This window comes from Ostrea edulis, chromosome 8 (genome assembly GCF_947568905.1).
Source record: "Ostrea edulis chromosome 8, xbOstEdul1.1, whole genome shotgun sequence".
NCBI lineage: Eukaryota > Metazoa > Mollusca > Bivalvia > Ostreida > Ostreidae > Ostrea > Ostrea edulis.
This window is the reverse complement of record NC_079171.1, coordinates 23,850,271-23,877,711: the sequence shown is the minus strand read 5'-3', so window position 1 is coordinate 23,877,711 and position 27,441 is coordinate 23,850,271. Positions and strand designations below refer to the sequence as shown.

At 34.1% G+C, this 27,441-nt stretch overlaps 2 protein-coding genes across 2 annotated transcripts in view; both read left to right on the top strand.

Annotated features, from left to right (window-relative positions):
• LOC125662941 (receptor-type tyrosine-protein phosphatase epsilon-like) overlaps positions 1 to 27,441 on the top strand; it is a 118,460-nt gene that overhangs the window by 61,598 nt on the left and 29,421 nt on the right. The window lies entirely within an intron of this gene.
• The window catches only part of LOC125662940 (receptor-type tyrosine-protein phosphatase kappa-like), a 97,014-nt gene continuing 81,210 nt past the window's right edge, over positions 11,638 to 27,441 (top strand). The window contains exons 1-3 of the mRNA XM_056147213.1: positions 11,638 to 11,938; positions 12,211 to 12,289; positions 15,793 to 15,999. Coding sequence (XP_056003188.1) covers positions 12,232 to 12,289; positions 15,793 to 15,999 — 265 coding nt within the window. The 5' untranslated portion in view covers positions 11,638 to 11,938; positions 12,211 to 12,231. The remainder of the gene's footprint in view (positions 11,939 to 12,210; positions 12,290 to 15,792; positions 16,000 to 27,441) is intronic.

Genomic DNA, 27,441 nt, shown 5'->3' with positions numbered 1-27,441 from the left:
GTTTTAGACTTTTTTTTCATTAATGTATATTAAATATGCGCATGCCAAATATACAGCTTTTAAGAATAAAGATATGCAATCAAAATACTTTAGAGAGTACTGGTGCTAGTTTTTGCAATAAAAAGAAGAGAGAAAAAAGCGGGAGCTTTCATAGGCATTGTCCCCTGGAACCACCCAGGACTTTGTCCTGGACTTACTGAGGTCTAAAGGCGGTCTTTAGACCCACCCACCCAGCAATTTCTCCGGGCCCCAAACTGAAATATTGCACCCGCCTCTGAATACAATACATAATTCATGGTTATCTTGCTTTAAAATCAACAAATGTAAATTCATGTAATACTACACAATTGTTTATTACTTGAATGTGGCCATTTGCATGGATCTTGAGAGATAATTCAATTATCCCCTAGATTATAACGCGAGAGTCTGAAGGATAGAGCCAGTCAGACAGCAGAAAGGCATGCGCATGTGCACGCGTGTAGATTCTTCTTTTCCAATATAATTTCATACTAGAGCATTACACACCCGTTTTTATTTGTCAAACTGCGTTTTGGAAATCTTCAATTCAAAATACCCAGTCTAAGCTTCGATGATTCTGGTTATATGAACTTCGTAATATTAGGGGTGGGTCCAGGAAATGCGGTTACAGGGAGGGGGCGCCACTTTATGAGGCAGGGGGTCTGGGGGCCGCCTTGAGGCCCACAGTGGATCCAGAGCAAAGCGCTGGTGGAGTTCAGGGGGGCGAAGCCCCTGGAAGCTCCGGGATTTTACAGGGCTTGAAATATGTCTTCTATTTAGTCATTTGTGAAATTAATAAAATGACTCAAATTTTATGGGTTTTAGAACAAAATTAAGTTCTCCCAATAAAGTAATGCAAGAAATCAAAAGATTTTGTCATTTATTTCTCCGGGAGTGGAAGAAATTATTGCTTCTTTTATCGTTTAGTACATTTTTCTAAACAAGATACCGCGATTTACCTTAAATTTGAAAATTTTAGGGGGGGGGGGGGTTGCACTGAATATAGGTGTATGGAAATGTATAGATCTATGTACGTGCATTTTAATAACCAATTGGGACTTCACTTCAGAGTAACACAAACTGGGACTAAAGCATGCAATTCCTAACACTAAAAGCTGGTCTGAATCCCCCCCCCCCACTCGCTTATATACCCTACAAAATTTACCTGCAATATTACATAGTATTTACTAATGTCAATTATTATAAGTTCTTTTCATTAAAAACATGGAATTTACAAATGGATGAAAAATACAAATTTCACTACATAGACTTAGGTGTACAAGTGGTTTTCGTCAAGTTTCCGCACTCATTTTTCAGCTTTCTCCCTGCAAAAACTTGGTGTGTCCTGCTGAAACTTGATATATCTACGTTGTTTTCAAGTAGTTTCCGCAACGACAATTTGCTGAAAGCTGATCAAGTTTACGCAAATTTCGGTTTGCAGAAACTGTTCTGTTTTAGTATGCACATTGCTATACTGATAGTCTACCGCAAAGTTTTGATAAGTTTCCGCAATATTTTAGTTCTGTATCAGTTTGTACAATATGGTGTATACCAATTTTCAGCTTTGTGGAAACTTACTGAGACTTTATCATCGCCATGTAATTATAATAGGATGTTTGTGTTGCAATCAATATATAGAATTTTTAAAAAGATAACTGAAAACACTCGGACTAAATGCAAAGACAGTCTGTTACATGTATATTATAATTTACGGAATGTGTTTTTCCCCTTTCGTTGTTAGTCTCACCCCCTCCCTTTGGAGGGATGGTGGTGGTGGTGGTGTCCATTTGTACTAATGAAGTATCACCTATAAGGTGTCAGTATATTCTGGTAGATTATTGCAATATACATCAGTGGCGGATTTAGAGGGGGCGTAGGCGGAGAAATAAATGACAAAATCTTTTAATTTTTTTAATTACTTTATTGGGAGAACTTAATATTTTCCCCCAAAAAACCCTTAAAATTTGGGTCATTTTATTAATTTCACCTTATTAAATTGATAGAAAATACAAGTAGTACAAATGACTAAATAGGAGAAATATTTCAAGCCCCATAAAATTTGTAAAACCCAGGAGTTTCCGGGGGCTTCGCCCCCTGGGCCCCAACCAGGGCTTCGCCATGGACCCACTGCCTCATAAAGTGGCGCCCCGTAACCACAATTCCTGGATCCGCCCCTGTACATGTAGATATGAGGAGATACTGTCTGTATAAGTTGATAGCTCATCAAACGCACCTCCTGCGATGTGAAAGTGAAAATAGCTGCAATCCTCGCCGGCGGAATTATGGTAAGGTTCAATTTCAGCAACTATTTGCGATAATGTGCTCCACGAAGATTTCCTTAAAGATTACAATTATTCTAAATGAACCCTGTGCTTTCTAATCCCCGTAATGTAGTTCTTGTTCATCAGTGGCGGATCGAGAGGGTTGTAGTCACTCCACTTTACTTCCATAGTTTTAAACAAAACTGGTCATTTTACCAGTTTGCGATATTCACCCCTCTTTGGGGCCGGGGCGGAATAGGCACAAACTTGGGTCGCAATCCGCTCATCCTTTAAACAATTCCTGGATGCGCCCTTGTCCACAGGCACCTTAAATATGGATATTACTACCCCCCCTCAACTTTTTTTCATATTTTTTTTATGGGAATAATTTCTCTGAAGTGTATGAATTCGGCGTCTATTTCATCCCTCTTCGATTCATGTAATCGTTTCACGTTTTTTTTTGGTAAGCTTTAGAGATTGTCCTTCTACCGGTATAGAGATTGGCCTTCTACCGGTATAATAAAATTCATTTTATTATATACCAGTAGAAGGCCAATCTCTAAATACATGTATTCATACTTCCGGTGCCTGTGCCCTTGCCCGTGGAGAACAATACGTAAAGTGCACTTGTAAATATATTACCATTTTGTCTGTAATGATATTTCAGGGCCGTAAATTAACCTTCAATTTGGAGGAGGCAGGAAATTAGGCGGGGGTCTGGGGGCCGCCTAGGCCCCCAGACGCTGAGCACATTTTGTGCACACTGAACACGTTTCGTGCAAAATCCTTGATTCTAGGGCCTTCTAAGATGTTACTTGACTAACTCATTCTAAAAGAAAGATTTGGAATGCTTTTTAAGGGAGGTATCATGTTCTTAGTTATTGGAAACAACATAAATTCTAATGAACTTTAAATTTTAATTTTTTTTGGCTCAAAAGTTGGAGGAGGCAGCTGCCTCCTCCGCCTCCATGTAATTTACGGCCCTGTATTTACGGGTGTATTCAATACCACCTCCTAATAAAAACACGGGGGTGGGAGGGTGGTATCGTATAGACTCTCATTATTATCATTACAAACAAAATTACCGGTTCCTGTGATTAGACAAATATTGATTTATATTTACAAAATAAAAATTAAATCAAAATCGGAACCAGGAAAGCTTAATTGATTCCCAACTACATGGAAATGGACATAAGATTTTAATAGTGATATTGTTTAGTTACAGTTCATAATGCATAAGATATAATTGCAAAAGTCTATCTGTTAGTTGGATAATATCTTGTATACAATATAAGAATTTCATAAGTTAACATCAGGGACCTATATACTAACTAGTATATAGGTCCCTGTTAACATCAACACTGTTCCAAGTATCTGATTTAAATCATTACTTCTTTTTACTGGCTAACAATTTATATTTCTATTAATTTGTCTTGAAAATGAAAAATCCATCGTACCACTGGACTTGTTTATAAAATGAAATTGATCCAACTTCGCCCCAAAATCACAGATTAAACAGTGGCGGATCTAGACCTCACTGTGTGTGTGTGGAGGGGGGGGGGCTTTTTTGGTCAAGCAAAGGAGATATGGTTTTGGTATTAAATGTTAATGAAAATTGAAACATCCATACTTCTTCATTATACTAGCCCGAATATTTAGAAATAATTGTCAAAGTGCACAAATGATCTTACAAAGATTTGGCCTAAAAGCCAAATATGCTTGACCTGGACCATTTAAATTGGCTTTAAAAGTGTTTCAGGTGTTTTCCCCCAAAAAGTCACTAAAATGATTTTAAAAGATTTGAGATGACCTTATAGAAATTAACAAATTTTGCACTAATCAAAATTTATAATCCATAGTTTTGAAATGTTTGAGTGGAGTATGAATGGTTGGTATGAGTGATTATATATCAATTGTACATCTTACCTTTAAAAGTATATATTATGATGCACTTAATTTCTATTTGTACAAATAAATTAAAAAAAAATTAAGCCTAAAAAAAATAATTTAAAAAAATTATTATAATCCGAGGATTAATGTGCATTAAATTATACTTTGTTGTACAATATGAAAAAGGTACAAATTAAACAAATATTAGAAAGAGATTACATATCTTAATGGTAGTATAAGTTAACCACATTCACTAACTGCAAAATTGTAGCTCTCTGAGAAAATATTGGGACAGATCTGTACCAATTAATATTTTCTCAGAGAGCTACAGTTCTGCAGCTATTGCATTCACATGATTATGAATTTCACAATATTTCATATGAATTTAAACGTAAAAATTAAAATGTATCCTTTGTCTTTGTATTGGGTGATGTATATTGCAACATAATTTTCAATGTTCATGCTGAGAATTGATTTGCCATTATTTTCCAAATATCACCATATAAGCCTACAATATTACATATTATGTATCAAATGAATTATTTATAATATTGACTGAAATAGCATGATATGTTGATCATGATATGAAATGCTTATAAAAGTATTAGATGGCAAATTACAACCTCACAAAGTCATTCACCCAGTAATTGTAGATAAGGAACAATGAGAAACAAAGTCAGGGGCTTGCTGAGCTGTAAAGAACATCCCATGTGTATTATACACAAAGGGATTAGTTGGGGTAAAATTCACCAGACAAAACCTGGGTACAGATATATAAAAAAAAAAATGGACAAAATGACCATGCAAGGACAAAGTCAATATTAGAAGTTTATTAAAGCATAATAACAAAATGTCACAGGACATAATACTGATTTTTATATAAATTCAGGGGGGAAATCTGTTCCTTTTGTAAAGTTTACAAAAATGCATGTGTAAAATATATGTTATATTTTTATGAGATTGTTTTTCAATTTTATACTATAGATTTTGATAATTATTATTAAATGCTTATTCCTTTTATCATATCTATTGCAAAATATGAATTAAAATAGGATTTTCTTTTACTGATATAGAATACTAATAGGCTTTGTAATCATTGGGTTTACAAATTGCTACACAAGATCTGACATTTTTCACATAGCTTCTGCGTGCATGCATGTCATTTGATTCCATATCAACATATCAATTAATAAGCAAGATTCAAAATGTGAAATTACTTTGAAAAAAAAAAAAACAACAAAAAACTTGATGACTGATAATCTATAATATGCATGATAGTTCAAATTTTCTTATGAATATATATGTATATCAAATGATATGTCAGAACAATCAATTTGCTACATGTATATGCTTTCATAATTTTGCTGTTGTGTGATAATGAAATATTGTCAAATTAAAAAAAAATGTGAAATTACAATTTATTGTCCTTAGGTTTGTAATCAAGAATGAAGGAGTAAATGATAACCTAGTGGTGGATCCAGAGGGGGTGCTGGTTCAGGAAATTTTGCTAAAATAAAGTAAAAATAACACATTTTGAGGGTGGACCCCCCTCCCTTGATAACCAAAATTAATGGTAAAATTCCCCTCTCTCAAAAATTCCTGGATCCATCCCTGTAAGCATTAGACAATCATTAATTTGTCATTCCATTATTCATAATTTCTTCATTGGACACATGGAGGCCAACTCTCACATGTGTGTATATAGACATAATTCCAATTATTTTGAAAATAAAGAGGTCAAAGTACCAATTGAATTCAATATAAAATATATAAAGAATATCTTATCATGGATATAAAGATTAAAACATTTCAATCATGTTAATTAATAGATTTTTAGGTCAATTGATTCTCTCATGTGACCTATTGCTAGTGGTCAGCTTCTGTTGTGACAGTAAACAAAACATCAAGCTTGAAAATATCATGATTCCTAGGGTAGAAATTCTGACTCCAGGAGGAACCAAACTTGATATATAGTGTTTATGTGTAAAACATTTAAATTTAGATAACATCTTCCTTAATGCTATTGATACTTTTAGGTAAAGAAGGAACAGGTAATTGTAAATTTCATGACCTCTATCAGTGATAATAATAATAAAATTTATATACATGCAGCCTTATATAAAACAGGTTATTACTCTAAGGTGCTTTACACAATCTGATTAAAATAAGATCTTTGATCCGCTCCGTTATTGTTATGTCGTTTCAATAAGATCTTTGATCCGCTCCGTTATTGTTATGGAGAGGATCAAAGATCTTATTTATAACAATAACGGAGCGGATCAAAGATCTTATTTTAATGAGATTGTGCTTTACAAGGGCAAGAAGAGGAATGCAACAATAAAATAGAATTAAATGACATTATGACAATTAACTTATACATGTATCTGTAAATTAAATTATCAAAATAAAACACTAATGGCTAAAAGTTGGTTGGTTTTTTGGGTGGGTTTTTTTTTTGGTATTTGATAATTAAAAACACAGTTTATATATACATGTTAGAATCTAAAGGTTTTGATACTAGCTTTAAAATAGATGGAACCAAAAATGGTCATAGTAATTACATGTCTTTATGATTTAAAAGAATCCTTCTTTAATTTTGTTGACACTAGAATATTATAAATGATGGATGCATTGTCAAGAAAAACAGAAAGATGTACAAAAATTGTGACACTTGCAACTCCAGGGTTCTGATTCAAGGTCAGATCCAAATAGTGTTAAAAGTGTATATCAAGTTTATAATTGTAAAATGTTTCATTAGTATAGACGCTTTTGGGGGAATGAATTACACCTTATACATGTATTATACTTCTACTGAATATTAGAATTTAGCATATAAATGCATGCCTAGAGCAAGAAAAGTTACTGTATTATATAGATTTCATTCATATTGAGGTTAGTAATACTTTTATCTAAATAACTCAGGTATTTAGTTAAGGTCAGTGTCTTGTTGATATTTTTGATGTGTGTATGCATGTACGTGTGTGTGTGCGTGTGTGTGTGAAATACAAAAAAATCCATAAAGATTTGTTTCAGAGTTTTGAGTAGTGATCAGTTTTAGCAATCATCAACAGCTAGGGTATGAATCTGTACACTCATCTTTGTTAATTTCTAAAAAGACTTAAATTGCATTTCAAAAGTAGTCAAGTGTTTTGTGAAGGAGATTTGAGGAACATATGTTCCTGCTAAATGTGTGTGATCATACATTTGGGGTGTCAATGGATGGAAAATCATCTGAAGATCGAAGTTTTGAAGAAATTGAAATATTTTATTGAATATTAATCAATCTTATTTTCATTCTAAAATCATGTACTCAAAGGAATTTTCTTTCAATTACATATGTAAGTGCATTAAATTGAATTATTTTTCTATTTCTTACTTACATTTAAAACAGTTATGTTTGTCATTTTGTTTCTCAAAGTAGAAAATATTTTCATGTAGATTTTTCTTCCAAGATTATTATTCCTTAGATTTCAATTTAGAACATTCAAGTAAAAGAAAATAAGACTCTAAAAAAGGAAGTCTCCATGTGAATTGAGAGAAAGAAACGGAAATTATAAATTCTGTGGTGACATTAAATTTCATTTCATAATTTTGCCAGCTATAATAAGGTATGATATGAGATTCAGGGTGGTACATTTATGTGCATACATGTACCTTGTATCTCCAATTGAAAATTGATTGCTTTAAATCAATTTCAACATTATGAATATCCTACAAAAGTAAAACATAATGATTTTAAAGTTTAAAAAACACATTGTTTCACTCCTGAAACCTTGACCTCACATGGATATATATTGGTATTTAGTGTTGGTAGGTTTTGGTTCTTTTTGGGTGGATTTTGGATAATGTAGTGAATTTCAGTTAGTTGTAGCACAGTAACATGGAGTGAGCTTGCTTGCTTCCTGATATATAGTCAATCACTTTTTAAGACATACATATTTTTCAAACTTGCATTGCACATATTTCTTTACATTTTTGGTAGGAGTGTTTTATATGCTCACTATATATGTCATCTTCATATATAAATGTGTAATTGTTTGCAAAAAGAGGAGACATCTAAATTCCTAATAAAAATGATAATTACATTTAAATCATAATTGTGCACTTCATGTACTTTTTACATGCAAAATCATTTCATATAATTATATGGTTTTTGTATTTTCTGTCCATATCTGTAAGTCTGTCTGTCACAAAGTCTTAAATTGTGCATTAAAATGCTTCTCCTCCTGTATGGATTATCTGATAAACTTGAAACTTTGTACAATGCTTCATTGCCATTTGCAGATGTGCACATTGTTGGGAGAGGATTTATTGTTATCCTAAAAGTTATAGTGGTTCGATCCAAGAGGGATGCGGGTGTAAAATAGCTTGTGACCATTTCTCCTAGTTGCAAACATATTGCAGAGTCTTGAATTTTTTTTTTGAATTTTTTTTTTTTTTATACAATACTTCATTATCATTTAATGATGTCTAGATTTCTCTGACCCAGGAATCTAATATTTTCCTAAAATCTACAGTGGATCAAAAACAAGTATTTTAAGTGTTGTTTTTTTTTTACCCTTTATTGAATAATCTTTGTAAAATTGCATGTGCAAAAGTAAAGATGCTTTGAAAATTCAATTACAAAATTAAACATTTCACTGGTTTGTTAAGGTACTCACTACACTAAAGCTTTATGACACTATGTTACAAGATGGCGATTTAAATGTTTTGGGAAAGTATTTGTATTGATCGATTTATTCGTCTATAACACCATAGCTAAATGGTTAATTAATAAAGCATTGGGCAAGAGAGAGAGAGAGAGAGAGAGAGAGAGAGAGAGAGAGAGAGAGAGAGAGAGCATTGGGCTGGTGAACTACAGATCTTGAGCTCAAATCCACCAGTCTTTTGTTCATGTGTTGAAATAATATTTTTGAAAATCATGTTTTTATCCAAATTTGCATTTTTTGCTGTTTTTGGCATACACACTTATTGTATATCATCAGATCTTTTTTAAAATATTAAATCTATTTGTACTGATTTGAGAAACTATTTCCCGGTGTAGTGAGCCACCTTAAATGTAAACATAAAAAGACTCCAGTCTTTGTTTACATAACACAGAAAATATTGCTTTTATTCCTGCATCCAGAAGGTTAAAATTTTGGCTGTGAACACAGATTCAGTTATACTTTTCATGTTTAACATTTAAAAACATGAAAAAAAAATTAAAAAAAAACAAACAAACAAAAAAAAAACGTAAACGTCCTGTTTGAGAATTTTTCACTTGTATGGAGACGTCACCATTGCCAGTGAAGGGCTGCAACATTTAGGTCTATGCTCGGTGCTTATGCCCCTTTGAGCAGGGGTGGATTAATATTGTGTCACACATTTAGGTAATGTCATATAACTGTAAACAATGTCTCTAGAGGATTTGGGTGTTGCTCAACCGGAAATTTATTAAATGAATGCATAAGATTGGATCATACTTCTTTTTGGACTAGAACATCCAGGACTGAACTTTCTAAGGGTCGAGATGTCTGTTAACCGTTTATTCGTATTTACCTGTCAAAGTCTTTTTGACGCTTCAGGTATAGGAGAAAGTACTTTGACTTCAGAATGAATGTGATTGTCAGAGGAAGAATGATGGACCGAAGCATGCATTTTGTAAAATGATTCTTGTGTTGTTAAATCTTCGAGAATCTTGTTGGAGATGTCTGATTCGGTTCACGAAACAACTTAGCATCATCTAGCAGTAGCAGATTTCACCGTAAGCACTTAATTAACACTAATTTTAATATATTGTAAACAAATTGTAAAGTCTGTAAGCTTGGCTATTCCAAAATTCCACAACATATCAGAGGAACCGGTAATTTAGCCTGTACATAATGATAAGAGTAGGGGTATATACCACACACCCCTAACAAAAGCACTGGGATTACTGAATCAGAATGACAATTGGGGTGGGGACAATAAAAGCAGAATTTTCGAATTATTTTGAAGCGAAGTTTTGAGTAAGAAATGGTGCCATTCCTTTTGGGTTATTTTTTTTCATTGGGGATGGTACCATAGGGCCTACTATTATTATTACAGACAAAAATACCGGTTCCTGTGAATATTCACACCTGACGACCTGTAAAGGGTTGTAAATAGAGAATGTGAACAGCTGCATGTAAATAAGTTAGTGTTCTAACTGCATAATTTAATACCGTTCAATTTTATTCTAATATTTTTGTGATAGGGTTATATGTATACAATTGAAATTGCATGGGAAAGAGTTTAGTAATGCAGAGCTCTAATATAATTTAATTTCTCATGTTGTTTAGACATTTATCCATTAACACATGTATAGGTCTACATAATTTAGGAATGTAATTACTAGATATAAAGTTAATGTCATTCCTTAGCTTGCAAGTACATTCTTAAGAATCATGACAAACAACACTCTTTAAGATACAATTTTCTGCTTTATTACTATATTCATGGGATAAAAGTCCCCATCCTGTGTTTTATTTGGGATATTTATTCCCATTCATGCTCAAATAGGATATTCACTGCCATTTCATGTTCATTATGGGACATTTCCTCCTATGGGACATTGTATCCCATTTTGAATTTAAATATGGGAGTTAAAATCCTATGGGAGAAATTATATTTTTTCTCCCATGGGATTTTTGGTAGGAGTGAAAATCCCCCAAGTGGGATTTAAAATCCCTCCAAAATCCCATGGGATTTTTTGATTTCAGGTGAAATATCTTAAAAACTACAATAGTTACAAGTGTAAATGTTGGTGCATGTCTTGTGGACATAAAATCCCATCTTTTTTTTGTAAAGGGTTTATTTGTATCCTTAATAAAAGGGTTGGCGAAACTCTGGACTTTTGTCGTGTCCAGAGTTAAATGTCGCACTGTTCAGTGTCTTTCGAGTGTGATGAAATTGACCTTATTCGACGTTAACATTAATGGATCATGAAATGTTGTAAGGAATACATTTGTTAACAGTTTTACAAAAAATAATTTATTCATTGTTATTTTTTAGTATTTTGTTCATGTATTAGAAAATAGAGTTTCTTTTTCCGCTAATATATTTCTAATAAAATATCTAAGTATGAAGCAGAATTGAACGACTCTGTGGGGACTTTATTTCGAGTTCACGGGGATATTTTGAATCGACATATGAATGTAAATTAACATTGTTAATAGATAATACGTCGTCGATATATTTAAATGTCAATTCTAGATAAAATATTTCATGTTGCAATTCCCGTGTATTTCTTTGTAACTAGTTTTCAAAATATTAAAACTTTAGCCGCTGATTTGTTTATGCAACAATGTTGTGTTAGTGTTCCAGAAAAGAAAATATCAAACGGCTCCAATACCTACGCTCTCTCTCTCTCTCTCTCTCTCTCTCTCTCAGATTACAAAATTACAAGGAAGTTTGTGAGAAGTTTGTGGGAATACCAGTCGATTTCCTGAATTAAGGGGTTAACACTGGGTTCACCGTTATACCCACAACACGGCTGAATCTCCGTCTGTGTTTCAGAATGGGCCCACTGTTATATAACTGTTTACAGACTGCTACATGTAGATATGAATACATAATTGATATATAAAAGCACTACTATCGTTTAATTTGTCGGGCAACATATGAATAAATCAATTAGATAATGAATTGGTGAATTTTACATTATAATACCTTCAGAAAATTCCTCTTGTCGGTAACCGATCGCGATTTTATGAAGAGGTGAGATCCGCCAACACATCTCAAAACAAGAAACCACCACTTCAAAAAGTGTACGTGTTTACTAAAATACTCATATACATCATGTTCAATTGGAGATTGAAATAAGAAAATACTTGTACTTCTTGTGAAGAAGGTTTGATGTCGGCAGTCTGATAACCTATCTATTACAGTGCGCCCATGTCTAATTGTTTTAAATGGAATGTTGTTGAATGTTTAAGAAATCCCCGTGTTTACCTTTTTTAATGTGGGTCACTTGACACTTGTGAGTTCAGTGGTATATTGTCCTCAGCGGATGAATAATTTTAGAGGGTTTTAATTACAGATTTTAACTTCCTCCTTCGGAATGGCCGGCTTGAGATGGACGTGTGTTATTTTGTCGCTGGGATTTATATATTGTTACGGTATGTGCTGCTATATTCATTTCTCATCAGCTGATGTTATCAATATGAATGTACGTTTACTTTGATATTAACAAACTAGAAATTTACAAGTGAACACACTCCTGGTGAGCACAACATCATAAAGTTAACCTGCTGCACCTTACCTTATATTCATGTCGAAGATAATGCAAAATGGTCGGCTGTTATTTCATGTCAACATTATCTTTATTTCAAAAGGTATGCATTTTTTTTTTAGATTATGGAAAGTCCGTAATGACAATCCATCAGAATCCCTCTCCTTCCTGCCTCTGTCCCTTTTCTCTTTCATCCATTATATCTCACATTTCTTATTCATTCATCCCCTCTTTCTCTCCCCCCCTTCCCCCCTCTCTCTCCAAACCATTGCTATTTCTCCCGCCTCTTTCCCTAATATATCTTGTATATTGTTATACCATGGCGCAATGTATTTGAATTTTCTAGTTGGGTGTAGAAAACATACAGTTTTACGACAGTGTTTATGTATATACTTAATTCACGTTTTTTGTTGTTTTTTTTGCATCGACCAACAGAGACTTATGAAACGGAAAACTTCCGTTCAGAGATGATTTAAGTGAAAGAATAGACATAGCATGTGCCATTTTGCAACTAAAGAGCTGTGTCTATCTTTGATTAATTACCAACTTTGTAACCCTGTCATTAATCCGACAAATTCGTGTAAATTAACTGTTTCAATTGGGGACACGCTAAACAAACGGAACATGTTTGGATGACAACGATTTGGCGGGGGAAGGGGTTATACAGTTTGGATGAGAATGGTTTCCACAAATTAAACTAAACAGATTTTGTGTTAAAAAAGAATTAAATTGCTATTGTAAGGATTCATTTCACAATGTCGATAGTATAATTGGATTAATGTTTTTTCGATGAATAGGCAGGGGCGGATCCAAGAATTTTTGAAAGGGGTTTTTATCATTAATTTGAGTTTTTAAAGGAGGGTTCCAACCTCAAATGTGTTATTAATACTTTTTTAAAGCAAGGTCTCTGACGAAAGGGACCCAGACACCACCACCCCCCCCCCCCCCACCACCACCACACACACTTATAGAACAGTTTCGAGTTATTGCCGTAATTTACACACTGCAGTCAAGTGTTTTCGAAGTTTTGTCAGCGTTGTGTAGACAATACAGGTATCATAATTATCGGTAATTGACCAATCGATATGAGCTTAGAATTAGTCAACATTGAAAAGAAATAATTTTTTGTGCTCGATTATTCCCATTTCTCCTCACATTTTGTCTTAAATTTTGTATCCCCAATTAGGGAAATTTGTGTAATATGTAGTTTTGAGGAATAAATAATTCTTACAAGGCATGTAACTATTTGCTGTATGTTTATAAGATGACTTACTGCAGGTGCATACGGGTTGTATAGACGTGTATGTATATGGGAAACACATTGCTTAATCTAATTAAAATTAGATTGCACGTGGATTTCATTTGATGATATTTCTATACCCAATTTAGGTCCAAATAGAGGGCACATCCCCTATCAAAAGCTACCAATTATCTGCAACGTGCATAGTCTAGACTAGTTTCGGCGTGTTTGCCCCCCCCCCCCCTTTCCCTATTCACCGGCTGGTATTTTAGGCCTTCTGTTGTAAGTTGCTAAAACACAATCTACACAGTAGAAATCCAAACACGTCACAATCGGCAAGAATACACGACAGAGTGGTCTTTCGGGCTGACTGATACATTTTTAAGCGGTCCATCGGTTTAGCAACAACCATTGCTTGAAGAAGTTGGTGTCTAAGAAAGTTGAATACAAGAAGACGTTTAACTTCTTATTCAATCTCTAACTGCTGAGGTGCGAGTACTTTCAATAATGGAAAAATTACAGGACCGTAAATCACATGGAGGCGGAGGAGGCAGCTGCCTCCTCCAACTTTTGAGCCAAAAAAAAAAATTTAAATTTAAAGTTCATTAGAATTTATGTTGTTTCCAATAACTAAGAACATGATACCTCCCTTAAAAAGCATTCCAAATCTTTCTTTTAGAATGAGTTAGTCAAGTAACATCTTAGAAGGCCCTAGAATCAAGGATTTTGCACGAAACATGTTCAGTGTGCACAAAATGTGCTCAGCGTCTGGGGGCCTGGACGGCCCCCAGACCCCCGCCTAATTTCCTGGCTCCTCCAAATTGAAGGTTAAGTTACTGCCCTGAATTATATAGTACCATTAACATATTCTACGAATACGTTTTGGTAAAATTATTAAAAATCATTATTGACATGTAGTAAGTCTAGAGACAACTATATCTACGTATATATTAGGGTTGTTGCTAAAACGGATAATTTAGTACGGAACAGAGAACGGAAAATAATGTATGCACTAATTATAGGAAGAGGCCAGGATTTTATAAAATCAAAAGGCTTATGAACAAGCGAAGCAGAAATTACAAAGAGAAGGGGAAGACATATTCAGAATCCACCGTTTGACATACTTCACACAAATAAGCAATATTCACATGTATACATATATTTGGCTTTGATTAAAGCAAAATTAACTGAAACATGTAGTTTTGCCCAAAGGCGGATACTACGTTTACTTTGTTTCTCCAGACCCCCGACCTGTGAGACTGTTACCCTCCGTTCTGAAATTTTTGGATCCGAAACTAATTGCACATGGTATAATTTAATAAATGTTGTACATGTATATGTGCTTTATGCACCCCCACCGTTCCGACGATTTTATTTTCTCCCCCGGTGCCCTTGTCCGAAAATAAATATTTTCGTCACTATTTGATAATAAAACAAAGCAGAAAAAGTGAATAGGTTGGGTGCGTTCGTTACAAGATCGCTTTTAATAAGCAAACATCAAATCGACAAAGCTCAAAAATCACTAATAAATACTTGGTGAGAGGGAAGGCTAAGGCACAGAAATACAAAAGCGACCTTTGTTGCTTGTAACGAACTTCGCACTGCCAGAACACTGACCAGTAGTAGTATATATACTAAGCGCAAAAGCGCTCGTGCATGAGTTAAAAAACCCGCGAAATGTATTGACGGAAAATAACGAAAAATGACGAAATGTAAAACGTAAACAAATAAAGAAAACTTTGTATCAGTCAACCCGAAAGCCTGCATCAAAGGGGAGGCGAATTTCATTTATATGCGGTAACTTTCATAGAGGCCTGATATACCATATTTAGTAACTACGATTAAAGAGTTCGGTTATACAATCTGTTTCGTTCCATGGTTATGCAATCTGTTTCGTTCCATTAGGTTTCGTTTGGTTGGGTCTCGTTTCCTTTCGGTAGATTTCGTTTCTTTTAGATTTCGTATTTTACAGGTACCCCATTTAAATACGTGGTTAACAAGGTTTGGTGAATAGATGTTTGTGATTGTTTTGGCTCCGCTATTTCTTTCATTTCTTTAAATAGAGATGTAAAGATATACAGCTATTTTATTTTGTGAATAAGACTGTTCTACATACATATCATTTAACGAAAATATTGTCTTTTTCCTAGAGAACCTAAGCAGAAGATGGACGACGACTCTATCACAGAGCTCGACCCACGAAGATCGATATGCATCATATGCCAATGATACTGACTTGCAGACAAACTATGGCCGGTGTGCCCTTACTGCTGCAGGACAGCCTATAGCCTGGTTTCAAGTGGATCTTGGAAAAGAGTACAGCATAAAAAGCGTTAAAATCTACTACAGAAGAGAAGGTAGAGTCCACATATAGACGTATCTCATTCTTTGTTAGTAGGAATTCATGATTACGTCACAAAAGGCTTGCTCATTCTGATCATATAATTATATATCTTTATAAGTTTCTTGAGTCACGCGGATCACCTATCGCTAAATGTTTTCAGTCCGAGGTGGTGTGTCGGTCATCATTTTTTACCATCTCAAGTTTCTTCTCTGGAGTTATTGAACCAATGTCAACCAATTTTGGTTAGTAACATGTAGGGGCAACGGAGAACAATACTTATAAATTTCAGGGTATCTGCCTCTCATGGGCCTGGGGGTTGAGACAAAATTCATGGAAATTAATGTAATGTAATCTTCTAAAATGTTCTATACAGCTGGATATCAAGCAGTTAAACTATTAGCATGGTTATTGCAAATGGCTCTTTACCAAACAAGGGCGGATCCAAGAATTTTTGGAAGGGGGTTCTATCATTAGTTTTGGATTTCAAAAAGGGGGTCCATTCTCAAAATTCATGATCTTTACCATTTTAGCAAACTTTTCTGATAGGGGGGTCCGACCCCCGGACCCCCCTCCTCTCCCCCCTAACGATCCGCCACTGCAAACCATTGAAATTCATAACCTCTGTTCAATCTGCAGGTCATATAGGGTTGGACGTAATTGGTCATATTTTGGAAATACATTATATCTTAGAAAATCGTTTTTACTTCTTGATGATTATAATGGGCATTAAGCCCTCTACAATATGTACCAATATCGCAGAATTCATTACTCCAGGGTTCAGGTACCAGGGTGGATCAAGCTTGGTTATATGTATTATGTATTAAGATACACATTTTTTCAATAAAAATCTTCTGTAATTTGGGACATACAGCAGACAAAGTGTTTGCATTATAATAATGAGCAACTGGCCTCCTACCAAATTTGTGAAAGTCCTGTCCCATGATTAAGGGGTAGCTTCTGATCGCAGAAAAATAATATTTATTGATCATATGCTGATAAACGCACTACGTTTTCATAAATCCTCTGTATCTTGTAGATCAAGTACCAAATTTATACATGTGCATTTTTATCAGCATTAGGTTTTATATATAATAGGTACATACTGTGTTCATCTGCATATTTAAAGGATTTTTTATTTAATTTTTTTGCGGGAATTATACCCCGTTTGAATATATAAGATTGACCAAAATTTACGCAAATTGTATGAAACTGGTTTTCAAGCAATGTGTACGTTGTAATTAGAATAATTCTGTTTCAATATTTTACACAATCTACATTTCTAAATATTACGTATGAATTAAGTAGTGGCATGTGTGCATCACATAACCAGTCATTATGTGTACTAGCATTGAAATTCATTGTAAGGGCTTTGGGTATAAAAGTTTCCTCATTCTCTCTATCATTTATAACAAATATAAGAGATAGATATTTAGGTGGTTTTTATCATTATTTCTTTTTTGTAATATGGGATATTTAAAGAATGAAAGAATAGGTTAAAGAGCTTTTTACCTCATGTTACTTGTTTATTGTAAAAAGTTTCGACTTTACATAAAGATTACTTTAGTTGCTTTCAGCATTATCAACTTTACCATCACAATACAAACCATCTAGATAATCATACATTCATAACATATATAGGAAATTAAAAGAATATATAACACACGGGTCATATGCACTTTTTACGATCATGCTCCATGTCATAAAATGAAACAGTGAAAACCTTCTAGGTTGTGGGTGTATCGTGTCAAAACCTCTACCGCGACATGGGACCTCTAATTTTGAGATGATTTGTTGCTGTCACAATTGTAATTGTTTTCTTTTTTAAATGCATGTGTATTTATATATATATATATTGCATTTGGAAAACGGAATCTTATGATACAATGGAAAACTGTGTCTTATGGTTATTATTGTAACACGGGATTCAATTTTATTGTGGAATACGGTAAACTGGAAATGTATGAATTTTTCGATTGCACTTAAAATCGTCCACAACAATAGGGGTGGGAATTTTATGAAGAGATATATGTATATAGAGAATATAAACTTTTATATTTTCAACATCATAGAAAATTTATTTACAAGCCCTTTATTTTTTTTTAAAAAGAATTGTATATTTGTACTTATTACAACAAACCTAAGCCAAAATATATATCAACTCATGCATCGACCAGTTTTGTTTTGTATCAAGTGTCCTTACTGAAACAGTAGTAATGAAGTTAGAGTGGCTGTGAATATCAATATGGGGTGGCAGTTGTTTTAAAAGAAAGAAAAAAAAAAGAAATAGAAATTCTCAGATAACTTCGACAGATACTTTCACCTCACATATTCTCCTTCTCTCCTCATGAATTTATGCACACTTTTCCTACTGTCGCTGGGGTGGATGGGGTGGGGTGCCAAACGCATTAAAATGAGCTCCAAGTCAGTAATATAGATTGGAGGCTTGAGAAAAGTACGAAAATATCAATGCATTGTCTTGAAATATGTCCATTTTAGAAGAACCTTTATGGTAAGTTACATCAAAGTTTTTAAAAGTTTTTTAACCTACCTCAACAGAACGCTCAATGGGGGTATTCTGGGGAAAAAATCAATCTGCTGCAAAATTTTCAGATTTTTGAGAAACACACGGTAAACAAATTTCAACCAAACTTAGCAAAAGAGATTGTTAAACAGGGGATTTAAGTTTATTTAAATGAACGCTCATGCTGCCTTCCAAAGCTTAAAAGTCGTAAATACCGGCCGCCAGGAGGTGGTCGGTTATATAATATGTAAGTTTTAAGAGGCGATATGCGTTTGTGCGAGATTAATGTTAGGTAAATAAAATAGAAACACATCTTTGATAATAAGTATTTTTAGAATTATTTTAGATTCTTAAAAAAAATGTATTTTGTTTGTTTTTGACAATGGAAACAAGGTTTAAAGCATTGTTTCATCCAATCCTGATCAAATAGAGTCTTTCAATATAATATTGTAACTACCCTGTAAGGTGTTCGGCATCATCAAAACAAAGATAAATTAAAATAAATCCTAATTGTATACTTTCTGTATTTTCACAGATATCTATTTTTAAAATTTTCATGACATTTTGAATGTTTACCCTTTCTTAGGTAAACGTTTCACAAAACACGTGTTTTATGGGGGATATAAGTGAGTTATCGTTCCTAGTGAAGCACTGCTAAAACTCCCGGTCCAAGTGATAACGTTTGCATCCTTGTAAACACTCGTGAAACAATAAAGTTGTACTGTTTTAGTTGGACTTTGAGTCAAATAAGATCACAAATCAATGTTAAGTTATAGATTTGACATAAATCAAATCTTTTGTTTTAAAACATACATTAAACCCATCAACACATTTCAATATTAGCGGAGATTCTCACTTTCCTTCCGTTTTTAAAGGATTCAACCAATCGTGTTTAAGGAAAACAAGTCACGCAGTGTGTAGCTTGCCTTTGATAACAAGTGAGACACAACCATATCTGCAAAGGGCATGGGGCCCACTATAGCCCCCAGCAAGTCCAGTTCGGCGCCATTGGGGGTGAGGCGGAAAACTGATTTTAGGAATACTGAATACGAAAATCATACATTTTCTGTTGTAAAGTCCATCGGTGTCATAGATAAAGATTCATTCCACCTGTTATGAAGCGCAATTATTAGCGTTAAAAGTATTAAAATTGTCCAAGATAAACATAGATGAAATAAGTTTATTTAACTTCATTTTTGGTTGTTGGTTTTTTTTTTTAATTTGAATGTTCAATTCGGCAATGCATGACAGTAATAAATCTATCGAGAATGACTGTCGATCTAATTCCTGTGATTAAACAACAAAGCCAGACCGATCAGCGTTTCATCGTTCATAGTAAATTTGCTCCTTTGTTTAAGTGGTTGTCTCAGATAAAACCATGCAAAAAGTCCAGAAGCACATGTTATCAATCCTTGTGATATTTTACATGGAGAATCACCTATGGGTTCTACCTCCATTTACAAAATATTTCAATGAAATATCCATGCATGTTCTTTTTATACAGCGCCACCTATTCCAGGCATATTGGTCTCAATTATCAAGCCAAAATACAACTTTTTCAGCTATTTTCGATACCTGAAATATAGATAATTGAGATAGGCAGTCCAATTTTGGACACACATAACAAAGTACCTCCGCTATGCTATAAATCAAACTAAAAGACATACCATTATAGAAAGTGATGAATGTATTGGCAAGTCAGAGAACCAACTGGCAGAGTAGTGTATACCCAATTAATATAATCATTCCTGTTTTATTTTGTAAAATATTTAAAATCCTGTCAATATTTTCCCTTTTCTTTACATTTTGTCGTCTTCTCGTATTTTCGAGGCAAAATTAAAGACATTAAAGTTCATTAAAGTTCATTGCACGTATTCTTCATTTAAGCACTTCAAACATTAACTACCTTTCACTACTACTTTAAAAATGAAAAGAGGGGGATCAATGAAACGTTGCATGTAGAAAATATTAATGATATGTATGTAAAAATAACGTGAAAAGTTAATTGGAAAATAAGGGAGAGACCAGGGCCCCTGCCCACCTAACTACTTTGCGGCTTTTATTTGTCGTCTTTTCAACTTTGCGTTTTGTCGTCTTTTCATTATTTCGGGCCGAAAAGTCGCTAATTATTGTTTTGTCGTCATTTCGTTTTGTCGTCTTTTTGCATCGAAATAACGAAAAGACGACAAATTGTAAAGTGGCACACATCAGCCACCATAGGTAGAGGATTATTTGTTTCTTTAATTTACGTTATTTTATAATATAACATCATTGAGTATTTACGTTACATACACACCGTTATCGCTCGCATCCAATGTAAACAAGATATTCTTTGACAAGTATCGCCGCCTAGTGGGAGACAGGAGAACGCAACTCACTTCTATCTCCCATTCAGTTTTCATGAGACATAGAATAGTACAAGATAGCACATTCAGCAAACATGCAGAAATCACGTTTTACACTATGCCATGGCATACATGAACAACAGGGGTCATATTGATTTGCAAGCATCATATGATATAAATTCATGTTGTTTAAATGATAGCCCCGGAGGTATGCTAGGTTCACAACAGAGGAACACAGTTTTATATTTGAACAGTGACATGTTTAGTTGTATCTATATGCAATCATCCACAGGTAGTACATAATCATATTTGTTCAAACCATGGTCCCGGGGTGTACAATGGGGCTTCAATGGGGGGGGGGGGGGGGTCAACGATTTACATGGTAATCGATGAGGGAATTTATCTTCTTGAGGCCAGCAAAGGCTATGATTTGTCATAACAATACATGTATACAAGTATCATCAGATTGTGCAGATTCCAACTTATTCAAATCATGACCCTGGAGGGTAAGATGAGGCGGCCTTAGGGAATAAAACATTTACATCGAAATATATGATGAAATTAATCTACATCATTGAAATTTATTTTCTTATGCAAAATTAACATTTTATACGATCAGTGACATGAAACAAGTTATTTAGGGCCGTTCTTTGAAGGTAGTGTCAATGTTTCTTATTAAGGTTTGATATTTGAATTATTGCTGTTTGATATTTGAATTATTGCAGTTTGATATTTGAATTATTGCTGTTTGGTATTTGAATTAATGCATTGTCATAGATACTGATAAGGGGATTCGAATGTATTAAAAAGCTACATGTAGCACCCATGGATAAAAAAATACATGCATATAAATATTATCAAGAGTATATGAATGTTCAAAGCATAACTCCGAGACCTGATTGGGCTCAGAAGTATTTTTAAAATTACTTTGTTAAAACCTGTTTATGTGGGCAATATGATCCATAGGCCTCTTGATTTACTCATAGGTCGTTCCATCAATTTATTGAATTGATATGTCTATTTTTTTTTTCTATTTTGAGTATTTCTCAGTCTTATAAATTTCCAATGGTCTACAAGGATTGTTATAATTATACATTACAAATGTTTTATTATTACACTACAGATAATTGGCTCCAATACAGATTTAAGAATTTTTATCTGGACGTCTCTAACTCATCAGCTTCAGTGACTACCACGTCAGAGAGAACTCGATGTTATACCGACACATCCCCGGATCTACCCGACAATATAATCGAACTTCCTTGTGAACAAACGGCAAGATACGTCATTGTAGAAACAACATACGACACTCCTAAAGATAATCCTACGACAGGAGCCATCTTAGAAATTTGTGAAATACAAGTTTTCGGTATGTTCTATGTTATACTTCCTTACTTGGTCCTTTATATACATGTACATGTAAGCTCAGTCACGCCAAATGCTTGATTCGCTCAATGCATAGGTCATGTAATTGTGTGGGTCGTGCATAAATGGGCTACATCTTAAATCATTGTGGCAATTTTCAAAATCAAATTTGATTTAAGTTTTTTTTTAGCCAAGGTTTGTATCAGATTTTAACATGAATGGGAGGGTCCTAAATAAAGGAAATAATGTATGTTTTAAAACATTAAGTGAAGCAGTTATTACAGTTTAAAGAGGGGATCTAGAGCCATTCATCATTTTATTTTGCCACACTTGCACATATTAAGCAATAGATTATACAATATGATATAGATTTAGTTTTGTGCAACTTGTAAAGGGGGTGACCAATTTGTTCACTTGCGTTTGAAACACAGTGATTATATATATTATGTCTGAGGCCGTTCTTTACATACTGATTCCTCCGTTTACCCGATCGGGATTAGGGCTCACGTCAGGGGTGTCCAGTCGACAGGGGATGCTTGCTTCTTCTAAGCACCTATTCCCAACTTTTGTATATTTAGGGGTCCATGTCTGCCCTATACTTAATTTTGTATTCTTTACAGGAGTTATTGAGATTGATCCTTGTTAGTTATCTTCACCTACTACATACCGTAGGGATCCGGCGTTGTAGCACAGACTTTCCCCCCGGAAAAACGGGCCCGAGATTGATCTTTGCCTATAGGGGAAAAAGCGCCCCAGCATATGATTTCCCCTATGTACAAAGTCAGTATAGAATTTCCCCCTGGGTGGAAAAACCGCCCTAGTATTTAATTTTCCCCCTCCTGTTTCCGGATTTCATCGACCGGAATCTTTTTCTTCTCATGTAGAAGGTTTTGAATAAATATAGAATGAAGCAAACCCATGCAACTGAAGATAATAATTAATGAAATTTGTTATTATTGCTATAAAGAGGTGCATGTTATAAAAAAAAAGTTTCCAATAGAAACAAACATGTGCTGTTGAATTGTTATAGTTTAATGAAATATATATGCGCTCATTAATATTATTATTCATAAAATAAAAGAATTTTTTTTTAGATGTTGATGTTGGGTTTATACGCTGAAAACTTTAAATTGTGTATAGTAAATACTATAGGCTTCCGAAAAGATTTTAACGATGGTCAATAGCATTAGGGTTTTTCGTAAAAAGTCGATTATACAAGATATACAATTAAAATATTTAAAAAGTACATTAGATGCACTGTATAAATAAAAGTGACCGTTTATTTAAATTCGAAATTTTAAATTAAAGACATTAACTTCTTTCCAACTTCACTATTTCAGATGTTAGAATACTGGTAGATAACAGCAAAGACTTGAGATGTATGAATGAATTTTCATATACCTTTACATGATTTGAATAATTTCCTTTAAAAAACAAAACAAACATAAGATGATGATTGTAATACACAAGATCCTGCTCAAAGTTAAAAAAAAATAAGAAGAAGAATTCCCGGGTCTAGATAAGCAAGATAATTCTATAAATAGAACTGGAAACGGAAACATAGCTAAAATGTAAGAAGGGGGGGGGGGGCATACTGTCATTTAGGGAGAAATTCTATACTAAGGCGGTTTTTCCTTGGGGGTGGGGATTAGGCCCGGGTTAATTATTCCTAGAGGGAAATTATATGCTAGGCCCATCTTTCCGGGGAATGTCTCTCCCCGGCCTGTTTTTCCGGAGGGAAAGTCTATGCGGGGGGGGGATTCTATGCTAAAACACCGGGTTAGAATAGGTCCTCACTACCCCCTTGTTGTCGTAAGAGGCGACTAAATTGGGCGGTCCTTCGAATGAGAATGCAAAAACAGAGGCCCCGTGTCACAGCAGGTGTGGTACGATAAAGATTCCTCCCTGCTCAGTGGCCATAAACGCCGAGCATAGGCCTAAATTTTGCAGCCCTTCAACGGCAGTGGTGACGTCTCCATATTCATGAGTGAAATATTCTCTAGAGGGACGGTAAATAATATTCAATCAATCAATCTTCAACTACATTGTGTGTATTTTTACTGTTGACATTACAACATATACACTGACCTTTTATGTACTTTAGGAATTTATTTTTAGCATTAGTATTTGAATTTCTTGAGTTAATACATATTCCATACGACGTATTCATCAGCACAAAAACATTTACAATGTAAGCAACAGAACATGCAAATTCCATATACATGTATATATGTGTAGATTTCTCGTTGAAAACACCTAAACCTGAGTTCGATTTCCAATCCCGACGCAAAATGTTTAACATGGGTACATGTTTATGAATAACGTATTACTTACTGATATCGTATAAATGACGGTCTTTAACAACAAAAATTCTTGCTTAACAATTAAATCAATATTAATCTATCTTATATTTCAAATTCCCCGCCGCTAAGAGAGCGGCCATAGAAGTTTAATTTATTACGTCACACCGTCGGTTCCGGTTTATTTCATCAGCAGAACTGTAAACATGACAAATCACGAACAGTTAAGTTTGGAGTCGTATACTTTCGCAAGAGGAATTTAAGAAAAGAAGACGTTCACTGGAGTCGCAGACCAGGCAGATGGTACTCGTTTCTTCATACATGTCCATGTCTTAAACCTCAACTTGTCATTACACAAATGATGGATCCACAGTTTACATAGTATTTTCTTTTCAAATAAACTTGTTGGGTCAGGAATTTCGGGGGGAATAAACACACTTTATTCACATATCCACTATACATTAGTGTAATTAACTGCTTGACAAGAAGGCATCCACCTATTTACAATGGATTCTTAAAATCTACCACATTGCATCTTTGACGATCTTGGAATCTCATCAAAACCGGAATAGACGGTGTGACGTCAAATTATTGATTTTTGTAGTCTTGAATACAAGAGTTCCGCTCCATGGCAGCCTCTATAGATAGCGACGATTTCAATTTTTAAAGGTCAAGTGTAATAAAAATAGATTTGAAAATAAAGTTTATAATTCATTAAAACCCGTTTTGAAAAGTTTATTGATGTGTTTATTTTTTTTTAAATCCAGGTAAATGCGCAAAATACCTATTCCAAAATCATTGTTTATAGAAACGAATGAAGGGATTGTCACCCGTTCTTATGACGTCATCTGAGACAATTGTAGTTGTTTACGCCTGTATATCATCGTTTTAATTTCTGTGAGAAATTGCCAGTTTTAGCAACACCGTGGATAGTGACGATGAAATACCGTAGATACACTTGAGTTTAGGGATTCAACCTTTATAATGTTTGTACCTACACCCGTTTCGAAACCATCAGATAGTAATGTTTATATGATATATACATTTATATGTTCGACAAATATCTCATTGGAATCTCATTTAGAAATTATTTACCGGGCCAGTCCATGGAAAATTGTAAATAATATTGGAAAAAAAATGTTCTTTCAAAAGATAACCTTTGTATTTTACACAATCGAGGCTAATCAAAATCAGACTTCATAGATACTCGCCGCATACTCTATTGTAGCGATTGTGAGCGTATTTAACTAGATTGACTCTCACGTTTGTATTTTTTCATTATGGGATTTATTTGTATGAGATTGATCAGATTCAAATTATAATGTGTTTAGCTAGATATATATTTAACTGAAAATTGCCTTTTTGAAAAAAAGAACATCAAAAGACAAAAAACGTATTGTGCACAACGTTATTTCTACCCCCCCCCCCCTTTTTCTTTAAAAAAACATCTACATGTAGATACGATATCATAAAATGTAAATTAGGCCTATTAGTACATGTAATTTCTTCACAACACACGTCAAATGCGAAATTGATATATTACGGCACGAAGTTAACAAATTGTAACATTTTGAGGTGTGAAATTTTGCCTTAATGATTCATGATATATATGTAGCACATTAGGAATGTAGCATATTAGGAAAAGGAAAAACTTGTACTTGTTTTCATAATGAACTTTTAAAAAAAGCTTTGGAAATTGGACTGACCTCGCAATAAATAAGGTTTTATTAAAATGGGTTTTTTAAATTAAATTCATTTCCATTTTTATTATATTTTATTTTTTCAGTATATATATAGTGAAGAAATGAAATGATGACGATAAGTCCCTTATAAATATAGTATGAGTACGACAATATTTTAAAGATATTTCATTTAATAAAAGAAATAAAATCAATTCGAACTAGGTAATGGGTGACATTAATTTGTATGTGCAATCGCAAACCCATTGAATACAATGTCGCATTAAAGCATTCAGTGGTGGATGTAGAGAGGGGTGGATTGCGTGCATCCCCCCTTTTGGGGTTGAACTTTTTATATAATTAAAATACATCCCTCCACTTGTTTTGTAGGATGTCCAGTTAATCATCACTTTGCACTTTGTTTGGAGTCAAACAGGATGATGGAAACCTGATCCTCGTTAATTAAAGTGTCACTCACTGATCCTCGTGGCTTGTCACAAATCTCAGTGTCTCTTTTCAGTTTCAGTATCCAAATTCTTCGAACTTTAGTATCTTTTGGGGAAAGAATTATACTTAATCCCTGTCCCGATTTTAAATTGCAGTTCAAAGCAGCGCATTGTACCATACATACAGGACTTTTCTATGTAAACACTATAAAACCCTATCAATGCAGTCGAACGTTGTCTCAGATGACGTCACAAGCTACGAGCGATAACTCACGTCACAACACTTTTATTGATCGCTCAGGTAAAAGTTTGATAGCGCCGTGTAATTCGCACCAAGTGATTTTTCTCAAAATTGCTATGGAAATTAATCCATAAGTGTACGACAGACATTTTTCTGTATAAAACTCAAGTTTTAGGAAAATCACCGTACTTGACCTTTAACGTTTTAAAATTAATGCTGAGGCTGATCTCGACCATGTATCAACAAAATAATATGACAAATCTTTATGATATAATTAATCTTATCATTAATTATGTAAATGGGGGGGGGCTTTCCCTTTAAAAACCGAGTTCCCGTGTCACGGTGGACGTAAGCACGATAAAGATCCCTCCCTACTTTGACCTGAGTGTCATGTGTGTAGAGTTTCTTCTAAGTCTATGAAGTGAGTGAATAATTCTCGAACGGAACGTAAAACAACATTCGACCTTGATTTCTTGTTTTCCAAACAACCGGATTACTAGTATTGTATTTATTTTGTTTTTAGTGTATTTGATATGGATTTCTACATTTTACAACCTG